Source organism: Macaca mulatta, chromosome 7 (assembly GCF_049350105.2).
Source record: "Macaca mulatta isolate MMU2019108-1 chromosome 7, T2T-MMU8v2.0, whole genome shotgun sequence".
NCBI lineage: Eukaryota > Metazoa > Chordata > Mammalia > Primates > Cercopithecidae > Macaca > Macaca mulatta.
Window position 1 is genome coordinate 18101444 of NC_133412.1, and position 17494 is coordinate 18118937.

Here is a 17494-nt window from a genome sequence, read left to right on the forward strand (position 1 = left end):
ACCCCTCCGGTCTCCTGCCCAACCTCCTCCTTACCCTGACCCACCGTTATCCCCATCCTTGTCAATGCCGCCCCACCCTTCCCCCCCTCCTGTGCCCTTACCAAACCCGACAGATTCTGTCTCACCTACCTCCACCTCCTCCCCTTCCTCGCCTGTCTCAGCCCATACTCGGTCCAGGACCGACCTCCTGTGTCCCTTATGAGAGGTGGCAGGCGCCGAAGGAGTAGTCTGGGTCCATGTGCCGTTTTCATTGGCAGACTTGTCTAAGGTTGAGGAGTGTGCAGGCTCCTTTTCGGCCAATCCTACTGGTTATATCAAAGAGTTTAGGTGTCTATGCCAGGAATATGATCTCACCTGGCACGACCTTCATGTCGTTATGACCTCAACCCTGTCTCTTGAGGAGCAGGAACGCATCCTAGCGGCAGCCAGGCAGCATGCTAACCAGGTTCATTTAACTGACCCTGCCATGCCAGGCAGTGCTCTCGGCTGAGCCCAACTGGGACTACCAGGTGGGGCAGGCAGGCTGCCGCTGCCGCCAAGACATGATGGTTCAGTGCCTTCTTGCCGGCATGCAGGCAGCCTCTAACAAATCAGTCAACTTTAACAAACTAAAGGAGGTAGTCCAAGGCGCAGATGAAAATCCAGCTGTTTTTCTTAACGGGCTGACTGAGGCACTTATTCAGTACACCCGCCTTGACCTTGTCTCCCCTGCAGGAGGAACCATCTTGGCCTCATATTTCATTTCTCAGTCGGCCCCTGATATCCAAAAAAAAAATTTTTTAAAGGCGGAGGAATGCCCTCAAACTCCCATCCAGGACTTAGTCAAACTGGCCTTCAAGGTCTACAACTCCAGGGAGGAAGCAGCTGAGGCCCAACGACAGGCCAGGCTAAAACTGAAGGTACAACTCCAAACCCAGGCCTTGGTAGCAGCCCTGAGGCTGGCCGGCTCCAGGGGCTCCCAGAAAGGAGGTACTCCCCGAGCGCCATCTGGTGCCTGCTTCAAGTGCGGCAACGACAGCCACTGGGCCAGGCAGTGCCCTAACCCAAAGGAGTCAACTCACCCCTGTCCGAACTGTCGGCAGATGGGCCACTGGAAGTCAGACTGCCCCAACCTAAGGACGGTCGCTGCGCCTTCACGTGACGACCCTCCTCCAGGTATTGGAGGCGCCTTCCAGCTCCTCGACACTGACGAAGATTGAAGAGGCCCAGACTCGGGGACCCCTCTCACTCTCGCCGAGCCGGGGTTATGCTCCAGGTAGTGGGTAAGTCCATATCCTTCCTTATGGACACGGAGGCTACCTACTCTGTTTTACCTTCCTTTAGTGGCCCCAGCCACCCCTCCACTGTCACGGTCATGGGAATTGATGGCACTCCCTCCACCTACCGCCAGACTCCTCCTCTGTCTTGCCGCTTGGATGGCTCCCTCTTCTCGCACTCATTTCTTATCATTCCTTCGTGCCCAGTCCTCTTGTTAGGACGAGATCTCCTCTCCAAGCTAGGGCCTCAGTTCACTTCCGACCCAACCCCTCCCCACACCTCGCGTTCCTCTTCCCCCTCCTCTCACCTGACAAACCCCGCCAGGCTGACTCCCCACTCCCGTTTCCAGTCCCCATTAACCCTAAGGTGTGAGACACCTCCACCCTGATCATTGCCCAGCACCACACTCCGGTCCACATCCGGCTAAAAGACCCTTCCAAGTTCCCGTCTAGACCCCAGTTCCCTATCTCCCTTGAACATCGACAGGGATTAAAACCTATCATTACATGCCTGCTCCGACAGCCCATTCTAGTTCCTGCCAGCTCACCATGCAATACTCCTATCCTGCCTGTACGGAAAAGCTCTGGGGACTATCGCCTTGTGCAGGACCTACATCAGTGAGGCAGTCGTCCCTACCTTTCCAGTAGTTCCTAATCCATATGCACTCCTCTCACGAGTTTCCCTGACCCTACTCATTTCACTGGCCTTGACCTGAAAGATACCTTCTTTACCATCCCTCTACACCCAGACTGCCACTTTCTGTTTGCCTTCACATGGGAGGACCCAGACACTCATGTTTCTTCCCCGTTGACCTGGACTGTCTTGCCTCAAGGGTTCTGAGATAGCCCCCATTTTTTTGGACAGGCACTGGCACAGGACATCTTCCTCTGCCCCCTAACCCATAGCACCCTTCTACAATACGTAGATGATCTATTACTATGTAGTCCTTCCTGGGAGTGCTCCCTTGCAGACACTGCTACACTTCTAAGTTTTCTAGGCAACTGAGGTTATTGGGTTACCCTGGCTAAGGCTCAACTTTGCACCCCTTCTGTCACCTACCTAGGCATACTACTCACACCCACTACAAAAAGCCTTACGGCAGATAGAATAAGCCTCATTAAAACTCTCCAGCCTCCTCAGGATGCGGAAGAGATCTTGTCCTTCCTAGGACTGGTAGGGTATTTCAGGCATTGGATTCCCAGCTTCGGGGTCCTAGGCAAGCCCCTCTACCAGGCTGCCAAGGAGACACCCACCGGACCGCTGTCCGACCCCTCCTTGGTCGCCAACTCTTTCAAGAAGCTTCAGGACTGTCTCCTTTCTGCCCCTGCTCTCTCTCCCCAACCCCCTTCAGCCCTTTCATCTATTCACCGAGGAGTGCCAGAAGGTAGCCACTGGCCTCCTAGCCCAGCCGGTTGGATCCACATACCAGGCTGTGGCCTATCTCTCCAAGCAGTTAGACCCACAGTCCAGGGCTGGCAACCTTGTCTGCGAGCCCTGGCGGCTGCCACCGAACTTACCCAAGAGGCCCTTACTTAGGTGGTGGCAGTCATCTGTGGCCGGTTAAGTCCTACCCTTTCTAAGCCCCTTACTAATCATTGGCTTCTTGCTACTCATAGCTCCCTGTGTCCTCCACTTCATCCAGGACCACATGAAAGAAGTCTCCCAGGTCACTTTCAATCAGCTGCTCCACCCCTATACCCAAGTTCCGACCTCCGAAAAACCCCACGATGACCCATACCAGCAGGAAGCAGCCGGAGGAACACGTCGCCCCATTTTCTTATTAGAAAGAGGTCGGAATGTTAGGCAGGAATCTAGACCCAACATGGCAGCGTTACCCGGCGTAGCAGGCCTTTTGTTAAAGACTCCCTTCACCCTTGTACACACCCTCAGACTTACATGCGTCAGAGTTCCGGCTGGGCAGTCACACTCCCCCATGACCTGCAGCTCACCTGCATTCCACAAGTTCGTCAACAGCAATTTCCGTCGACAGTTTCCAAAGACCCCTTCCTCATGACCCTTACTCAACTCCTGCTCTAGTAGTTTCAAGACCCCCCAGGCCCTGTTTGCACAACCAGCTTCCCTACCTCTCAGGCTATAAGAAGCCCCCACCCTCCTCCCTCAGCGCGACTTCCTCGGCCCACACCTTTGGACTGAGGAACCTCGCCCGCAAGCCCTAATAAAAGCTATTCTCACCGCCATTTGCCTTGTGTCTTCGTTCCTGGTTTGGCTCCAGCCTCAGTTTACCTTTACACCCGTCTCTACTAAAAGTACAAAAATTAGCCAGGCATGGTGGTGCGTGCCTGTAATCCCAGCTACTCGGGAGGCTGAGCAGGAGAATCACTTGAACCCGGGAGGTGGAGGTTGCAGTGAGCCAAGATGTTGCCACTGTACTCCAGCTTGGGCGACAGAGTGAGGCCTCCTCTCAAAATAAAAACAATAACAAAAACATATATATACTTTATTTTGGAGGAAATAAAAATTCATTTTCTCTGGAAACCTTCCCAGACCACCACCTTGGTGAAATTAAGCTTTTCACCCTGCTTTGCTCCTGTGGCTCCATGGCTCCACTGCCTCCATTATCCTTTTTTTTTTTTTTTTTTAGACAGAGTTTTGCTCTTTTGCCCAAGCTGGAGTACAGTGGAGTGACCTCGGCTCACTGCAACCTCCGCCCCCGCTCCTGGGTTCAAGGGATTCTCCTGCCTCAGCCTCCTGAGTAGCTGGAATTACAGGCGTGTGCACACCTGGCTACTTTTTGTATTTTCAGTAGAGACCGGATTTCTACATGTTGGTCAGGCTGGTCTCGAACTCCTGACCTCAAGTAATCTGCTTGCCTCAGTCTCCCAAAGTGCTGGGATTACAGGCGTGAGCCACTGCGCCAGGCCCATTATACTCTGTTCTGTGATAATTCGCTTTCTAGTCTGTCTACACCACTGCACTACCCACTCTTCCAGGACGGGGTTCATTCCTGATTCATCCCAGGTCCCCTGTGCCTGGCACAGCTCTAATGCAAAAGCATCCATAAAAGCTGAATGCAGGAAGGAAGAAAAGGCATGACCGACAGCACACCCTGCCATTTTGACAGTGTGTTCTCAGCTGTGGCAGAAAGCTCAGTGGCAGAAGAACAATTTCTCCTCTCTGTACCAGGGGAGGAAGCTCTGCGAGATAAACAGATTGTGATGAGAGGCTAGGCCAAATGGGCAGACCAAGCAGGGGAATTCATTTCCCCCTGGATATTAAAGATGTTATCTGGCAGGCGCGTGTCTGCCAGGGCAATCAGCAGTGTGGCGGGTGGTTCTGGACAGAGCTCTTTATCTTGTGCTGCATCTGCAGACCAGCTTTGCAAATGTAATAAAGGCCTGGCTGCCTGAGATATGCATTGCCCACCTTCCCACCCCCTCCACAGCCCAGCCGGAGAAGAGAGCAGACCAGACCCCAAACTCTCGTCCTGCCCTCTGCCCAGAACATCTGCCTCATCTACCTGGCTCTTCCAAGAGAGGTGACAAGTCAAATGCCTTGAGATGGTGGCCTTACCCTTGTGTATAAAGTTTAAGGTTCTTGATGCCTTAAAAAATAATTATTTTTTTAGGCCGGGCATGGTAGCTCACACCTGTAATCCTAGCACTTTGGGACGCCGACTTAGGTGGATCATGAGGTCAGGAGTTCAAGACCAGCCTGGCCAATATGGTGAAACCCCATCTCTACTAAAAAATACAAAAATTGACTGGGTGCAGTGGCTCACACCTGCAATCCCAGCACTTTGGGAGGCCAAGGTAGGTGGATCACGAGATCAGGCCAACATGGTGAAACCCTGTCTCTTCTAAAAACACAAAAAATAAATTAGCCAGGTATGCCATGATCTCAGCTCACTGCAACCTCCGCCTTCCAGGCTCAAACTATCCTCCCACCTCAGCCTCCTGAGCAGGTGGGACTACAGGTACATGCCGCCATGCCCAGCTAATTTTTAAAATTTTTTGTAGAAACAGGGTCTCCCTGTATTCCCCAGGCTGGTCTTAAACTCCTGGGCTCGGGCATTCCCCCTGCCTCGGCCTCCCAAAATGCTGGGATTACAGGCATGAGCCACCATGCCCAGCCCTTTTAGAAATATATATATATGTGTGTGTGTGTGTGTGTGTGTGTGTGTGTGTGTGTATAGGGTGCATCATAGGTAAGTATCATTCACACCAACTTGCAAGCCCAGCAGTAGTGGGATTGTTGACATCTTCACTAACACTTGATATTTACAGATTTTAACAGTTTTATTTTATTTATTTATTTTATTTTTTGCTAACCTGTAAAGCACTAACTCACTGCAGACTTAAAATGTAGCTTAGGCTGGGCATGGTGGCTCATGCCTGTAATCCCAGTACTTTGGGAGGTGGAGGCCGGAGGATTGTTTGAGGCCAAGAGTTGGAGACCAGCCTGGGCAAGACAGTTAGACTGTCTCTACAAAAAAAAAAAATAATAACTGGGGATGGTGGCATGTGGGAGGTGAGGTGGGAGGATGCCTCAAGTCCAGGAGCTCAAGGTTACAGTGAGCTTTGATCACACGACTGCACTCCAGCCTGGGTGACAGAGCAAGACCCTGTCTCTAAAAAAAAAAAAAAAAAAAAAAAAAGTGGCTGGGCGCGGTGTCTCACACCTGTAATCCCAGCACTTTGGGAGGCCAAGGCGGGCCTCCTGAAACCATCCTGGCTAACATGGTGAAACCTCATCTCTACTAAAAAAAAGTACAAAAAAATTTGGCCGGGCGTGGTGCAGGTGCCTGTAGTCCCAGCTACTCGGGAGGCTGAGGCAGGAGAATGGCATGAACCCGGGAGGCGGAGCTTACAGTGAGCCGAGATTGGGCCACTGAACTCTAGCCTGGGCGACAGAGCGAGACTCCTCAAAAAAAAAAAAAAAAAAGAAAAGAAAAGAAAAAAAAAAACTAATTTAGTCTTCTGCCTCCTGGTGTTGCTTCTGTGCTTGTTTAGTTGGATCTGGTACTGTTACCGCAACATGACCGCAATTCTTTTTTTTTTTTTTTTCAGATGGAGTCTCGCTCTGTTGCCCAGGCTAGAGTGCAGTGGTGTGATCTGGGCTCACTGCAACCTCCACCTCTAGGGTTCAAGCGATTCTTATGCCTTAGCCTCCCAAATAGCTGGTACTACAGGTACATGCCACCATGCCCAGCAAATTTTTCTGATTTTATTTTTTTCAGACGGAGTCTTGCTCTGTTGCCCAGGCTGGAGTGTAGCAGCTCGATCTTGGCTCACTGAAATCTCCACCTCCCAGGTTCAAGCGATTCTCCTGCCTCAGCCTCCCGAGTAGCTGGGACTATAGGCGCCCGCCACCACGCCCAGCTAATTTTTTGTATTTTTAATAGAAACAGGGTTTCGCTGGGCAGAGACCAGCTGCCCAGGCTGGTCTGAACTCCTGACCTCAAGTGATCTACCCACTTCAGCCTCCCAAAGTGCTGGGATTACAGGCATGCGTCACCATGCCTAGCCAACTTTTTGTATTTTTAGTAGAGTCAGGGCTTCATCATGTTTGCCAGGGTGGTCTCTAACTCCCAGCCTCAGGCATTCTGCATGCCTTAGACTCCCAGAGTGCTGAGATTACAGGCGGGGGCCACTGCGTTGGCCCTCAATTCTTTCAGGAAGCCCCAAAACCTGTGAAATGAACCATCCTCCCAGCTGTGCTTGCTTACAGAAACAAAGGCCAGGTGCCAATAATCAGGAACCAGCCACAAGATGAACTGAACTCAGCAGTGCTGCCTTGACCTGAATTACTACTTCGCTGTTATACTAAAATCTCCACCCAGTGCGGAGAAGTGTACCCAGGTAAGCACAAACAGTACCAGGTGCAAAAAGAATCTACACACTCCAGCTGCTCCTGGAAGAATCCATCCAGGAATCCCTACCCTAGTCTTCACCTATCTGCCCAAAAAGCCCTTAAGATCCCCCTTTACCCAATGTCCAGGGAGCAGGTGCTTTGAGCAGAAGCTCCCCTTTTCCATTCCTTGACCAGTGAACGTTTCTGCTCTGCTTTACTGAACCTGGTTCCATTCTATTGGCGAGAACTGCACTGGGTGGGTCAAGTGACCCTCCCTTGAGGGCGGTAACAGTACCTGCTTTGTGAAGCAGCAGCTGCAGAGATTCTGGTGCTTGCCATGGCCATGGAAGCTCAAGGAAGAAGACTGGGAACAACGATCATATTTATTTGAAGGTGGTGTGGCAGGATAGTTCTGTAGCAGTTTAAGAGGCGTATACCACCTGGTAAACTGATGAGAGCCTATTGTGAATAACAGGGTTTGTCAATGAGGCAGATCAGATTCAGATTTGACGGGCAGCCAATCAATGAAACAGACATACCTGCACAGCTGGTAATGGAGGATGAATACATAATTGACGTGTTTCTGCAGGAGACAGGTGTCTACTAAAAAAGGAACCTACTACTTTACTCCAAACCTGTTCTTACAGACCAAGATTATATCCTCAATTAGAAAACTGCAATTTGGTTTCATTACATCCTGACCAATACAGTATAGTTCTATTTCATTTTCACCTTCTCCTTTCCTTTGTTGTACATACAGTAACGGGTGTGTGTGTACCAGCATATTGCATTTGTGTTTCTGTTTGTTTTTTGTAAAATGGCCAAAGGTGTGTTCTGATTACTGCTTCAGAACAAGTGGAGATGAGATTTCTGGGCGACAGAGCGAGACTCTTCAAAAAAAAAAAAAAAATAAATAAATAAAAAAAGGACATCAAGTGGAGATGGGACTGGGAAAATACTGGTTCTGTGAAAATACCCCCTTTCTCCATTCGTAGCATGCTCATTCATCTCTTATCTTTTTTTTCATATATTTTAGACGGAATCTTGCTCTGTTGCCCAGGCTGGAGTGCAGTAGTGTAATCTTGGCCCACTGCAGCCTCCGCCTGCCAGGTTCAAGCAGGACTACAGGCATGTGCTACCACATTCGGCTTTTTTTTTTTTTTTTTTTTTTTGACAGAGTCTCACTCCGTCACCTAGGCGGAAGTGCAGTGGCGTGATCTCAGCTCACTGCAACCTTTGCCTCCTGGGTTCAAGTGATTCTCCTGCCTCAGCCTCCCAAGTAGCTGCGACTACAGGTGTGTGCCACCACGCCCAGCTAATTTTTGTATTTTTAGTAGAGACAGGGGTTTCACAATGTTGGCCAAGTTGGTCTCAAACTCCTGACTTCAAGCGACCCACCCGCCTTGGCCTCCCAAAGTGCTGGGATTACAGACATGAGCCACTGCACCCCGCTCAGTTCTTTTTTTTTTTTTTTTTTTTTTTTTTGAGACGGAGTCTGGCTCTGTCGCCCAGGCTGGAGTGCAGTGGCTGGATCTCAGCTCACTGCAAGCTCCGCCTCCCGGGTTCATGCCATTCTCCTGCCTCAGCCTCCTGAGTAGCTGGAACAACAGGCGCCCGCCACCGCGCCCGGCTAGTTTTTTGTATTTTTTAGTAGATACGGGGTTTCACCGTGTTAGCCAGGATGGTCTCGATCTCCTGACCTCGTGATCCGCCCGTCTCGGCCTCCCAAAGTGCTGGGATTACAGGCTTGAGCCACCGTGCCCGGCCCCGCTCAGTTCTTATCTCTACATTCCAGTAAGTTATATTTTGCTCTGTTTTAACTAAAAAATGACAACATAAAAATCCTTCCATACTTCATTCAAAAAAACATTAAAAAATTGCCGGGCGCGGTGGCTCAAGCCTGTAATCCCAGCACTTTGGGAGGCCGAGGCGGGCGGATCACAAGGTCAGGAGATCGAGACCACAGTGAAACCCCGTCTCTACTAAAAATACAAAAAATTAGCCGGGCGCGGTGGCGGGCGCCTGTAGTCCCAGCTACTCAGGAGGCTGAGGCAGGAGAATGGCGGGAACCCGGGAGGCGGAGCTTGCAGTGAGCCGAGATCGCGCCACTGCACTCCAGCCTGGGTGACAGCGTGAGACTCCGTCTCAAAAAAAAAAAATAAATAAAAAATAAAAAAACATTAAAAAACTGAAGAATTTTAATGTTTTTCATTTATCATTGTAAAAACCAAGGACAATTGTATAACTTAAAAAAAAAAATCCTTCTAATCAATGGATGATTTTTGTACATAGCTTTCACATGTAGGGTAATCTGTCTTTAAGTAGGGATGGATTACTTAAAAATAAACCAAATCATGCCTCACTGCAACCTTGACTTTCTGGGTTCAAGCAATCCTCCCAGCTTGGCCTCCCAAAGTGCTGACATTACAGGCGTGAGCCACTGTGTCTACAAAGTTTTGTGGTTTAAATAAATTTGGTTAAAATGAAAAAAAGTAAAATTTAATTTGTATTTCCTGGATTTCTAATAATGATATACTGGGCATCATGTTATATGTTTATTGGTCATTTCTATTTCCTCTTTTGGGAAGGGCCTAGTCAAGTCAGTTACCCCTGTTTTTTCCATTGTTCATCTTTTTCTCACTGAGTTGTAGGAGCTCCTGGGCATTAATCTTTTGTCAGTTTTGTTGTTGTTGTTTGTTTGTTTTTTGAGACGGAGTCTCGCTCTGTCGCCCAGGCTGGAGTGCAGTGGCCGGATCTTAGCTCATTGCAAGCTCCGCCTCCTGGGTTCACGACATTCTCCTGCCTCAGCCTCCAGAGTAGCTGAGACCACAGGCGCCCCCCACCACGCCCGGCTAATTTTTTGTATTTTTAGTAGAGACGGGGTTTCACTGTGTTAGCCAGGATGTTCTGGATCTCCTAACCTCGTGATCCGCCCGCCTTGGCCTCCCAAAGTGCTGGGATTACAGGCGTGAGCCACCGCGCCCTCCCGGTCCTTTTGTCAGTATTAACACATCCTTTGTTAAGATAAAACACATCCTGTGTTTTATCTCTCTGGCTAACTTATTAGGTCAGTGGGTAAGAGGGCAGGGGTAGGAACTACAGAATAATAAATTAGACCAGTTAAGGGACGTTTAGGATTACAACTTCCTACTTCTCTTATAGCTCTCTCCACGTCTGTCAAAGTGTTGGAAGCGCAGCATCCCCTATAAATGCCTCTCTTAAAAAGTGAAGATTTTTACCCTCCCATAGGAGGGAAGGCTAGACAGGCTGTTTTTGTTTTGCTTTATTTTCTAGAAAACCAATCACAGGCCAGGTGCGGTGGTTCACGCCTGTAATCCAAGCCCTTTGGGAGGCCGAGGCGGGTGGATCACCTGAGGTCGGGAGTTGCCACGAGCCTGACCAACATGGAGAAACCCCGTCTCTACTAAAAATACAAAATTAACCAGGCGTCGTGACGCATGCCTGTAATCCTACCTACTCAGGAGGCTGAGGCAGGAGAATCGCTTGAACCGGGAGGCGGAGGTAGTGGTGAGCCGAGATGGCAACACTGCACTCCAGCCTGGGCAATAAGAGCGAAACTCCATTTCAAAACAAACAAACAAACAAACAAAAAAACACCAATCACAACAAGGCAGATAAAGAATGATGAGTTGTCAGATTTTGATACCTGCGAATGAGGGGCGTGGACGCACGATTGGGAACTCGCAACCGCTTATTGGTGACTGGTGCGGGGGAAGTTGTTTCATTTGCCCCAGGTGTTGCCCAGTGACCTCCGGCACGTGCGCCGCGTCTGTCCAGCTGCGCGGGAAGCTCAGGGGAGGGAGGGCCAGGTTCCATCCATTCAGTCCCTCCATACCTGGCATCCAGCCAAGCGCGCGGTTCCTTTACAGACTTTCCTGCAGGTCCACAGAAATGCAAGGATCCGCTGCTATGCTGGAATCAGAGTCTGGGAGGGGGAATGAGCAGTGCACCCAGGATGGTATTTTAGTTGTTGTCTTCAGGGCTAGCCCCGAGCCTCGTGCCCCGGCCTTCTCAGCCCTTACGGAATCTCTGGAGCGCGTGTCTTGACGAAGGGAAGTGGGGCCCCGCTGAAGCTGTCGAGGTGTCTCTGACGGGGGTGGGCTGGGGCCAGGAGAAGCCTCCATTTGCTCTGGGCTCTGCCTGGCAGGGACTTTGGAACCTGGCCTGCAGAGTTGCAAGAAGCGGGCGCGGGGGCAACACGCGCGCGGGGAAGCAGGTAGATCACAGGCTGCAAAGAAAACAGCACTGAGCGTCCTGGAGGACGCTAGAGCTTCAGGATAGTGTCCTTTCAGACCGTGGGATCGTCCCCTCCTCCCCGCACTCCACCTTCCCGCAACTGGACCACTAGGCGGAAGCTTCAGGTGGGCCCCGGGGTCCAAGTCCGCTGCCGGGAGGGCGGGGACGGGCCCCGAACCGCGGACTGCAGGGCGCGTCACGGCAGCTGCTCCTGATTGGCGGCCACGGCGGCCATGGGCGGGGCGCCCCGGGATTGGCGCCGCCTGTGGCCAGAGCCAGAGTAACGGGACTCCCAGCTGTGCGTCGCAGTCCCGACGCGAGGAAGGCTGGAGTCGGCGCCCAGCCTAGAGCCACCAAGTGGGAGCCAGGCCGGGACGCGCGCACCATGCCCTACCTGCTCATCAGCACCCAGATCCGCATGGTGAGTACCGGCCGCCCGGCGACTTGGAGCCAGGACCAGGCCCTAGGGAGCTGCGACCGCGCCTTCATGCCTCTCTCCTGGGCTGCACCCACCGGGGGCTGGACCGGGAACCCGCCCAGACACGCCCCTTTGGCGGGGGAGAGGGAGTGGAGAAGCTGGTTCAGCCTGGCTCCCGGGACTCAGCGAGCTCTGGCCGGCCCGGAGCCTTTATTGCCGCGAAAGGGCCCCGGTACGTGCGTCCCGGCAACAGGGCCACCTCCGGGCGCTTCCGGCTCCTGTCCTACCTGTTGGCGGGAGGGACCCAGGGAGCCCCGGCCTCACGCGCAGCACCCAGTGCCCTGCACAGAGCCGCTCCGCAGGGGAAAAAAGGGGGAATAACCTGAGGGAAAGAAGTTTGGAAAAGATAAGGACGTGCCAAGGCGCTAAAACCCCTGTGCCAAGTCCTTGACCCATAAACAGCAACTAGCTGCACCCTTAGGCGCTTCCAGGAAGGGCTATCCCTGAAGCTTTAGGAAAGGAAGAAAAGAAAGAACCCCCTGCTTGGGAAAAAAGGAAGGCGAGAAGGAGCCGTGCAGTTGGAGGTGGGAACACCATGAATTCGAAGTCATGTTCCTTTCTCTGGGCGCAGTTTCCTTATCTGTAAAAAGGTTCTGATTGCCCCTCAGGAGTCTCCTTTTAGCTTCAGAAAGATACGACTCTGCCCCCAGATGGGCAGCAAGGTGCTCCTCTGCCCCTGCCCACTACGGGTACACAACCCCCTTGGTGGGTTCACCACGCAACAGGAGAGCTCTTGCAGAGCGCTGGGCAGCGGTTTGTGAAGCAGCCATCAGCGCAGCTGTCAAAATGTGGATTCCTGGGTCCCTTCCCAGATCTCCCAAAACTCTAGGGCTTGGGAATCCATACTTGGAAATAGCCTCCCGATGTGATTCTTATTTTTTAAAAGACATGTCTTTATTGATATGTAATGTGCATACCATAAATTCTTTGATTTAAAGTGTACAATTCAGTGTTTTTTTAGTGTACTCAGAGTTGTGCAACCATCACCATAATCAGTTTTAGAACATTTTTTTTTTTGAGACAGAGTCTTGCTCTGTTGCCCAGGCTGGAGTGCAGTGGCACAAACTCAGCTCACTGCAAGCTCCCTCTCCTGGGTTCATGCCATTCTCCTGCCTCAGCCTCCCGAGAAGCTGGGACTACAGGCGCCCGCCACCAGGCCTGGCTAATTTTTTTTCTATTTTTAGTAGAGATGGGGTTTCACCGTGTTTGCCAAGATGGTCTCGATCTCCTGACCTTGTGATCCGCCCGCCTCGGCCTCCCAAAGTGTTGGGATTACAGGTGTGAGCCACCGCGCCCGGCTAGAACATTTCTAATACCCCAAAAGGAAACCCTGTACCTACTGGCAGAAACTCTTGATTTCCCCCAAGTCCCTCAGCCCTAGATAACCACTAATTACCTTTCTGTGGTAATGTGATCTGTGTCTGGCTTCTTTCATTTACATAATGTTTATTTTGTTTTTTTTTAAATGGAGTCTCACTCTGTCGCCCAGGCTGGAGTGCAGTGGTGCAATCATGGCTCACTGCAGCCTCAACCTCCTCCCACTTCAGCCTCCCGAGTAGCTGGGACTGTAAGGCTGAGCTTTAAGGGACTAGGGAGGGCCCCTACATCGCTCCTCCTGATCATTGGTGGGCTCCACCCCTTCGCAGCTTGTGCTCAGCCCCTAAGGATTCTCGCTACTCTCTGTGGCCTTTACCTGAAGCTCACTCCGGACTAGCAGGCAGGGGAGGAAGGGGACGCAAAACCTTCTACCTCCTCCTGGCAGCCAGCCAAGCAGCCACTGTGCCTTACCTTGCAGGAGGTGGGCCCCACTATGGTGGGTGATGAACAGTCGGATCCAGAGCTGATGCAGCATCTGGGGGCTTCAAAGAGAAGTGTCTTGGGAAACAACTTGTAAGTAGCAGCCTCCCTCAGTATCCTCTCCCTGCCAGCCCCTATACCCGCCTCTGCTCCCTTTACACAACCTCCAAGCCAGGGACGGGGCCCAGCATCAGAGCCCCTGCCTGCATCCTGGGGCTCTGTTCTCCGGAGGAGTTGGTCCCATCTGTAGCCTCTCCAACATTCCCCCTCTCCTCCATGAGGCTTGCTCTGAAAGCTTTCCACATCCTTACTGGAAGCGCAGAAAACAGTCTGTTCCCTGGGTCTAGGACTCCACTAGCGGACTGTTGCTTGCCCTGCCCTCTCCTCTCTAAGCTGGACCCCATCAAGCCCAGACAGGCACAGAGAGAAAGGTTTTTGTAGTGAGGATCTGGCTGAGTCGCAAAGCTAAGTCCTAGAAGCAGGGAGCCGGGAGCCTGGGTCCTACCTCCAGGGTGGCTGCTGCCTGGGGACCTGGCCACTTCCCTTGGCATCCTTCCTAATGCCTCCATGTCTAAACTGTGACCACTGCTTCCATTCTTCCTCTCACCCCTGGAGGCAGGGAGAACCCAGGCTACACAGGCTCTCTGCAAAGAGTTGCCGGAGTGCGTCCCAGTTCAAAGAGGGGAAAGAGAAGGAGGGCTGATCCCAGCCCCTGGGTCAAGGCTGGGGGAAGGAAGCCAGCCCCCTCCCTTTGCCATGAGGCACCTGCCTCTCCATGCCCAGGTTGGGGCTTGAGCCCTTTGTCTGCTTCATGGTCCTTCGGCATCAATTAAACCTGAAAGGACCCCAGCATTATCCATGCTAGGGAGTGGCACACAGAGCCAGGCGTTACTGGGGCTCAGCCTTGTTGCTTCAGAACTGCAGGACAGCCAGGGCAGTGAGGGGGCCTGGAGGCTTGTTTTGTTTTGTTTTTGAGACAGAGTCTCGCTCTGTTGCCCAGGCTGGAGTGCAGTGGCCGGATCTCAGCTCACTGCAAGCTCCGCCTCCTAGATTCACGCCATTCTCCTGCCTCAGCCTCCCGAGCAGCTGGGACTACAGGTGCCCGCCACCTCGCCCGGCTAATTTTTTTTTGTATTTTTTAGTAGAGACGGGGTTTCACCGGGTTAGCCAGGATGGTCTCGATCTCCTGACCTCGTGATCTGCCTGCCTCGGCCTCCCAAAGTACTGGGATTACAGGCTTGAGCCACCGTGCCTGGCCTGTTTTGTTTTTTTGAAATGGAGTCTCACTCTGTCGCCCAGGCTGGAGTGCAGTGGTGCAATCATGGCTCACTGCAGCCTCAACCTCCTCCCACTTGGAGGCCTGGGTGGGGAGCAAGCCCAGGGAGGGGAGGCAGCAGGGCTGTGGTCAGACTAACACGGTCTACCATCTGGGACGCTGGGGAACCTGCTTAACCCCTGTTTTCTCATGTATCAATGGCCACAACAGTGGCACCTTCACTAGCTTGTTGGGAATAAATGAGATAGCTCGTGAAGTACCTAGAAGGGGAGGAGGCAGGGGGCGTGCACTTACCCAGCCAGCAAGTGTGAGTCACTACAAGAGTGGCCAGGCTGCCTGCCGCAGACACTAGCTTTGGACCAGGAGCTTGCTGTGTGCCCCTCCTCACCCAACCCATTCTGTCTCTTTGCAGTTATGAATACTACGTCAATGACCCTCCCCGCATAGTCCTGGACAAGCTGGAACGCAGGGGCTTCCGTGTGCTGAGCATGACGGGGGTGGGTCAGACGCTGGTGTGGTGCCTGCACAAGGAGTGACCTTCTCACGCTGATTTGCAGCCGGGGCGCCCCTGTGGAGGGGCTGCTGTGGGCCCTGAACTCCAAGCTCCTGCCTCACTGACCACCTTGCCCCTCTCTTCCCAAATCGTCACCGCCATGGGCCCAGCCCCAACAGGCAGTGAATGGCCTTCTCTGAAACCTTGCCTCAAGCAGTGGGAGAGGGCAGTGCCCGGTGCTCCCAGCTGCCCTCCTGCTTCGGGCCTGGGCCAAGGGCCTTGGGCAGGCCATGTTCCTTGGGCAGCTGCCCCGGGCCAGAGCTGGGCACCCCAGGGGCCCTGGTGCGTGGCTCCTGCATAGCTAGCCCAAGCCAATAAAGGGCAGTGATGAGTGGCTGCGCCTGTGCTCTGCTTGTGCACGGACTCTGGGACTCTCACCATGCAGAGTGTTTCCCTAGGGGTCTGCCCACTTCCTGGGAGGGGCACCAGGCCTGGGTGGAACCCTCTGCTGCAGAGCCCAGCACCCTATACCTATGCATGGAATAGAACTAAAGTCTTAAAAAAAAATTTATTGGTGACGTTGAAGAAAAGGGCTGAGGGATGGGTGGCTGGAGCTGGGGCTACGTGGGCGGCCCCTCCTGGTCCTCCTGCTGCATCCTTGCGATCAGCTGTTGCCGCTCAGCCGCCTGGCGCATGCGCATCATGACGAGACTCTCATAGTCCCTCTCTGACAGTACTGAGCCCTGTTGGACAGAGCAGGGATGGAGAAGGGTCAGGGACGGCAGGGCACAGCCCCACAGACTCCAGACTCCGAGGACGGTGCCGAGGCAGAGCTGTGGTCTAAGAGTCTCAGAGGGAGGAAAGCAGAGGAAGGGAAGGAACCTGGAGCATCCTTCTGGAATCCTGGCTTACCTGTGTCCCCCAGAACAAGTCACCTGTGGCCTCCAGGCCGGCTTCTACCCAGCCAGCTCCCCCTCCCTTTCCCTAGGCCCCGTCAGCTCTGGTCCATCTGTTTTCCAGGAATCACCTGTGGGCCCTCTAGCTAGGCCCTCGTCTCCTTCATTTCCTCTGGGCCCTTTATCCTTCACCCCTTTCCCTCTACCCCATGGCTTCCGCCTCTTAGGTTCCCAAGGAAGGGAAGTTGAGGTGCAGGGATGCACCTGGCTCTGCTGGGCACTGACCCCGGCTCTGTCCATGCCCGGTGCCCTGTGGTCTGGCTCCTGCTGAGGATGCAGAAGGGAGCCCCACCCTCGAAGGGGAGAAGGGCAAGCATGAGGCCAGCGTGCCTCTAAAACTACACACCAGGGCTCCTGGAGGGCAGGGCCCATGGCTCAAAGCTTTTATGAACTTGCCAGCACAGTGCAGAAGATTAAGGAATGCTGTATTTACATAATCAAAAGAATAATAAACAACCATCTGAATGGGCCAAGGCTGTAGGGTGGAGAAGCAGCTCTACAGTGGGGCCTAGGCTGCCAACCCACACCCTGATAAGGTCTGCGGTGGGAATTAAACCTTTTCCTCCCTCAGTGCCGCTTAGGCTGTGTGATGACCATGTGGTCCCAACAGCTTCTCAGAGAAGTGTGAAGCCCACCTGAGATGGCACAGAAGTGAGCTAGGCCAGGGATTGCAGGATGCGGTGGCCTGCCCATAGCAGAGAGCTGTGGGGCCCTGATCCGCGGTACCCCACATGGGGACGCTCTCACGGAACAAGGCAGGAGGAAAATGTGGTGGTCAGTGACCCGGGGAATAGGAAGGGAGCGGCTGGGATTGAGATGCCAGGCCCGGGCCAGCAGGTTTGGAGTAAGGGGTGTAGAGAAACAGGAAGTGTTACTCAGCCTGGGTTCCCCTGCTCCTCCCGATAGCTGCACCTCTCCCCTCTCCCCTCTGCCCAGCTGCAGCAGTCCCAGCTAGGCCGGACTGTTCAGTGTGGCCCAGAGCACGGCTGACAATTCACAGCAGCCTCCCTGGCCCGGCTTCCCGCAAGAGAAGGAGGACCCTAGAGGAGGCCAGATAGCCAGAGGGGAAGGGCTAGAGCACGGCCAGGCAGCAGGCAGCATGGCCCGGCCCTCAACTGCCGCTCTCCTGGCAGGAGCCTACGAGGGTAAAACAAGGGAGGACAAGGAAA

At 53.1% G+C, this 17494-nt stretch overlaps 3 protein-coding genes and 1 long non-coding RNA gene across 15 annotated transcripts in view; 2 read left to right on the plus strand and 2 right to left on the minus strand.

Moving 5' to 3' along the window:
• RMDN3 (regulator of microtubule dynamics 3) overlaps positions 1-11825 on the minus strand; it is a 34552-nt gene extending 22727 nt beyond the window's left edge. For 2 of the 10 annotated variants that reach the window (XM_077937990.1, XM_077937982.1), the window contains exons 1-2: positions 2996-3435; positions 130-756 (exon numbers count right to left, since the gene is read on the minus strand). In XM_077937990.1, the coding sequence (XP_077794116.1) occupies positions 130-251 (122 nt within the window). In that variant the 5' untranslated portion in view covers positions 252-756; positions 2996-3435. Of the gene's footprint in view, positions 1-129; positions 757-1061; positions 2903-2995; positions 3436-7363; positions 7528-10735 lie in introns of those variants that run through there. The other 8 variants (XM_015141887.3, XM_077937983.1, XM_077937985.1 and 5 more) reach the window with 7 other exon arrangements.
• On the plus strand, positions 1125-3455 carry LOC106999148 (uncharacterized). The gene is made up of 2 exons (XR_013395510.1): positions 1125-1262; positions 2874-3455. It is a non-coding gene; the product is annotated as an uncharacterized LOC106999148 (long non-coding RNA).
• Positions 11610-15763, plus strand: GCHFR (GTP cyclohydrolase I feedback regulator). Its single transcript, NM_001193394.2, is given in 3 exon segments — positions 11610-11746; positions 13599-13693; positions 15289-15763. Coding segments are annotated over 3 exon segments (255 nt in total). The 5' UTR covers positions 11610-11710; the 3' UTR covers positions 15413-15763.
• A 157-nt stretch (positions 15764-15920) lies between these two features.
• Positions 15921-17494, minus strand: part of DNAJC17 (DnaJ heat shock protein family (Hsp40) member C17) — a 43885-nt gene continuing 42311 nt past the window's right edge. For all 3 annotated transcript variants that reach the window (XM_015141952.3, XM_015141951.3, XM_015141950.3), the window contains one exon: positions 15921-16112. In XM_015141952.3, the coding sequence (XP_014997438.1) occupies positions 15990-16112 (123 nt within the window). In that variant the 3' untranslated portion in view covers positions 15921-15989. The remainder of the gene's footprint in view (positions 16113-17494) is intronic.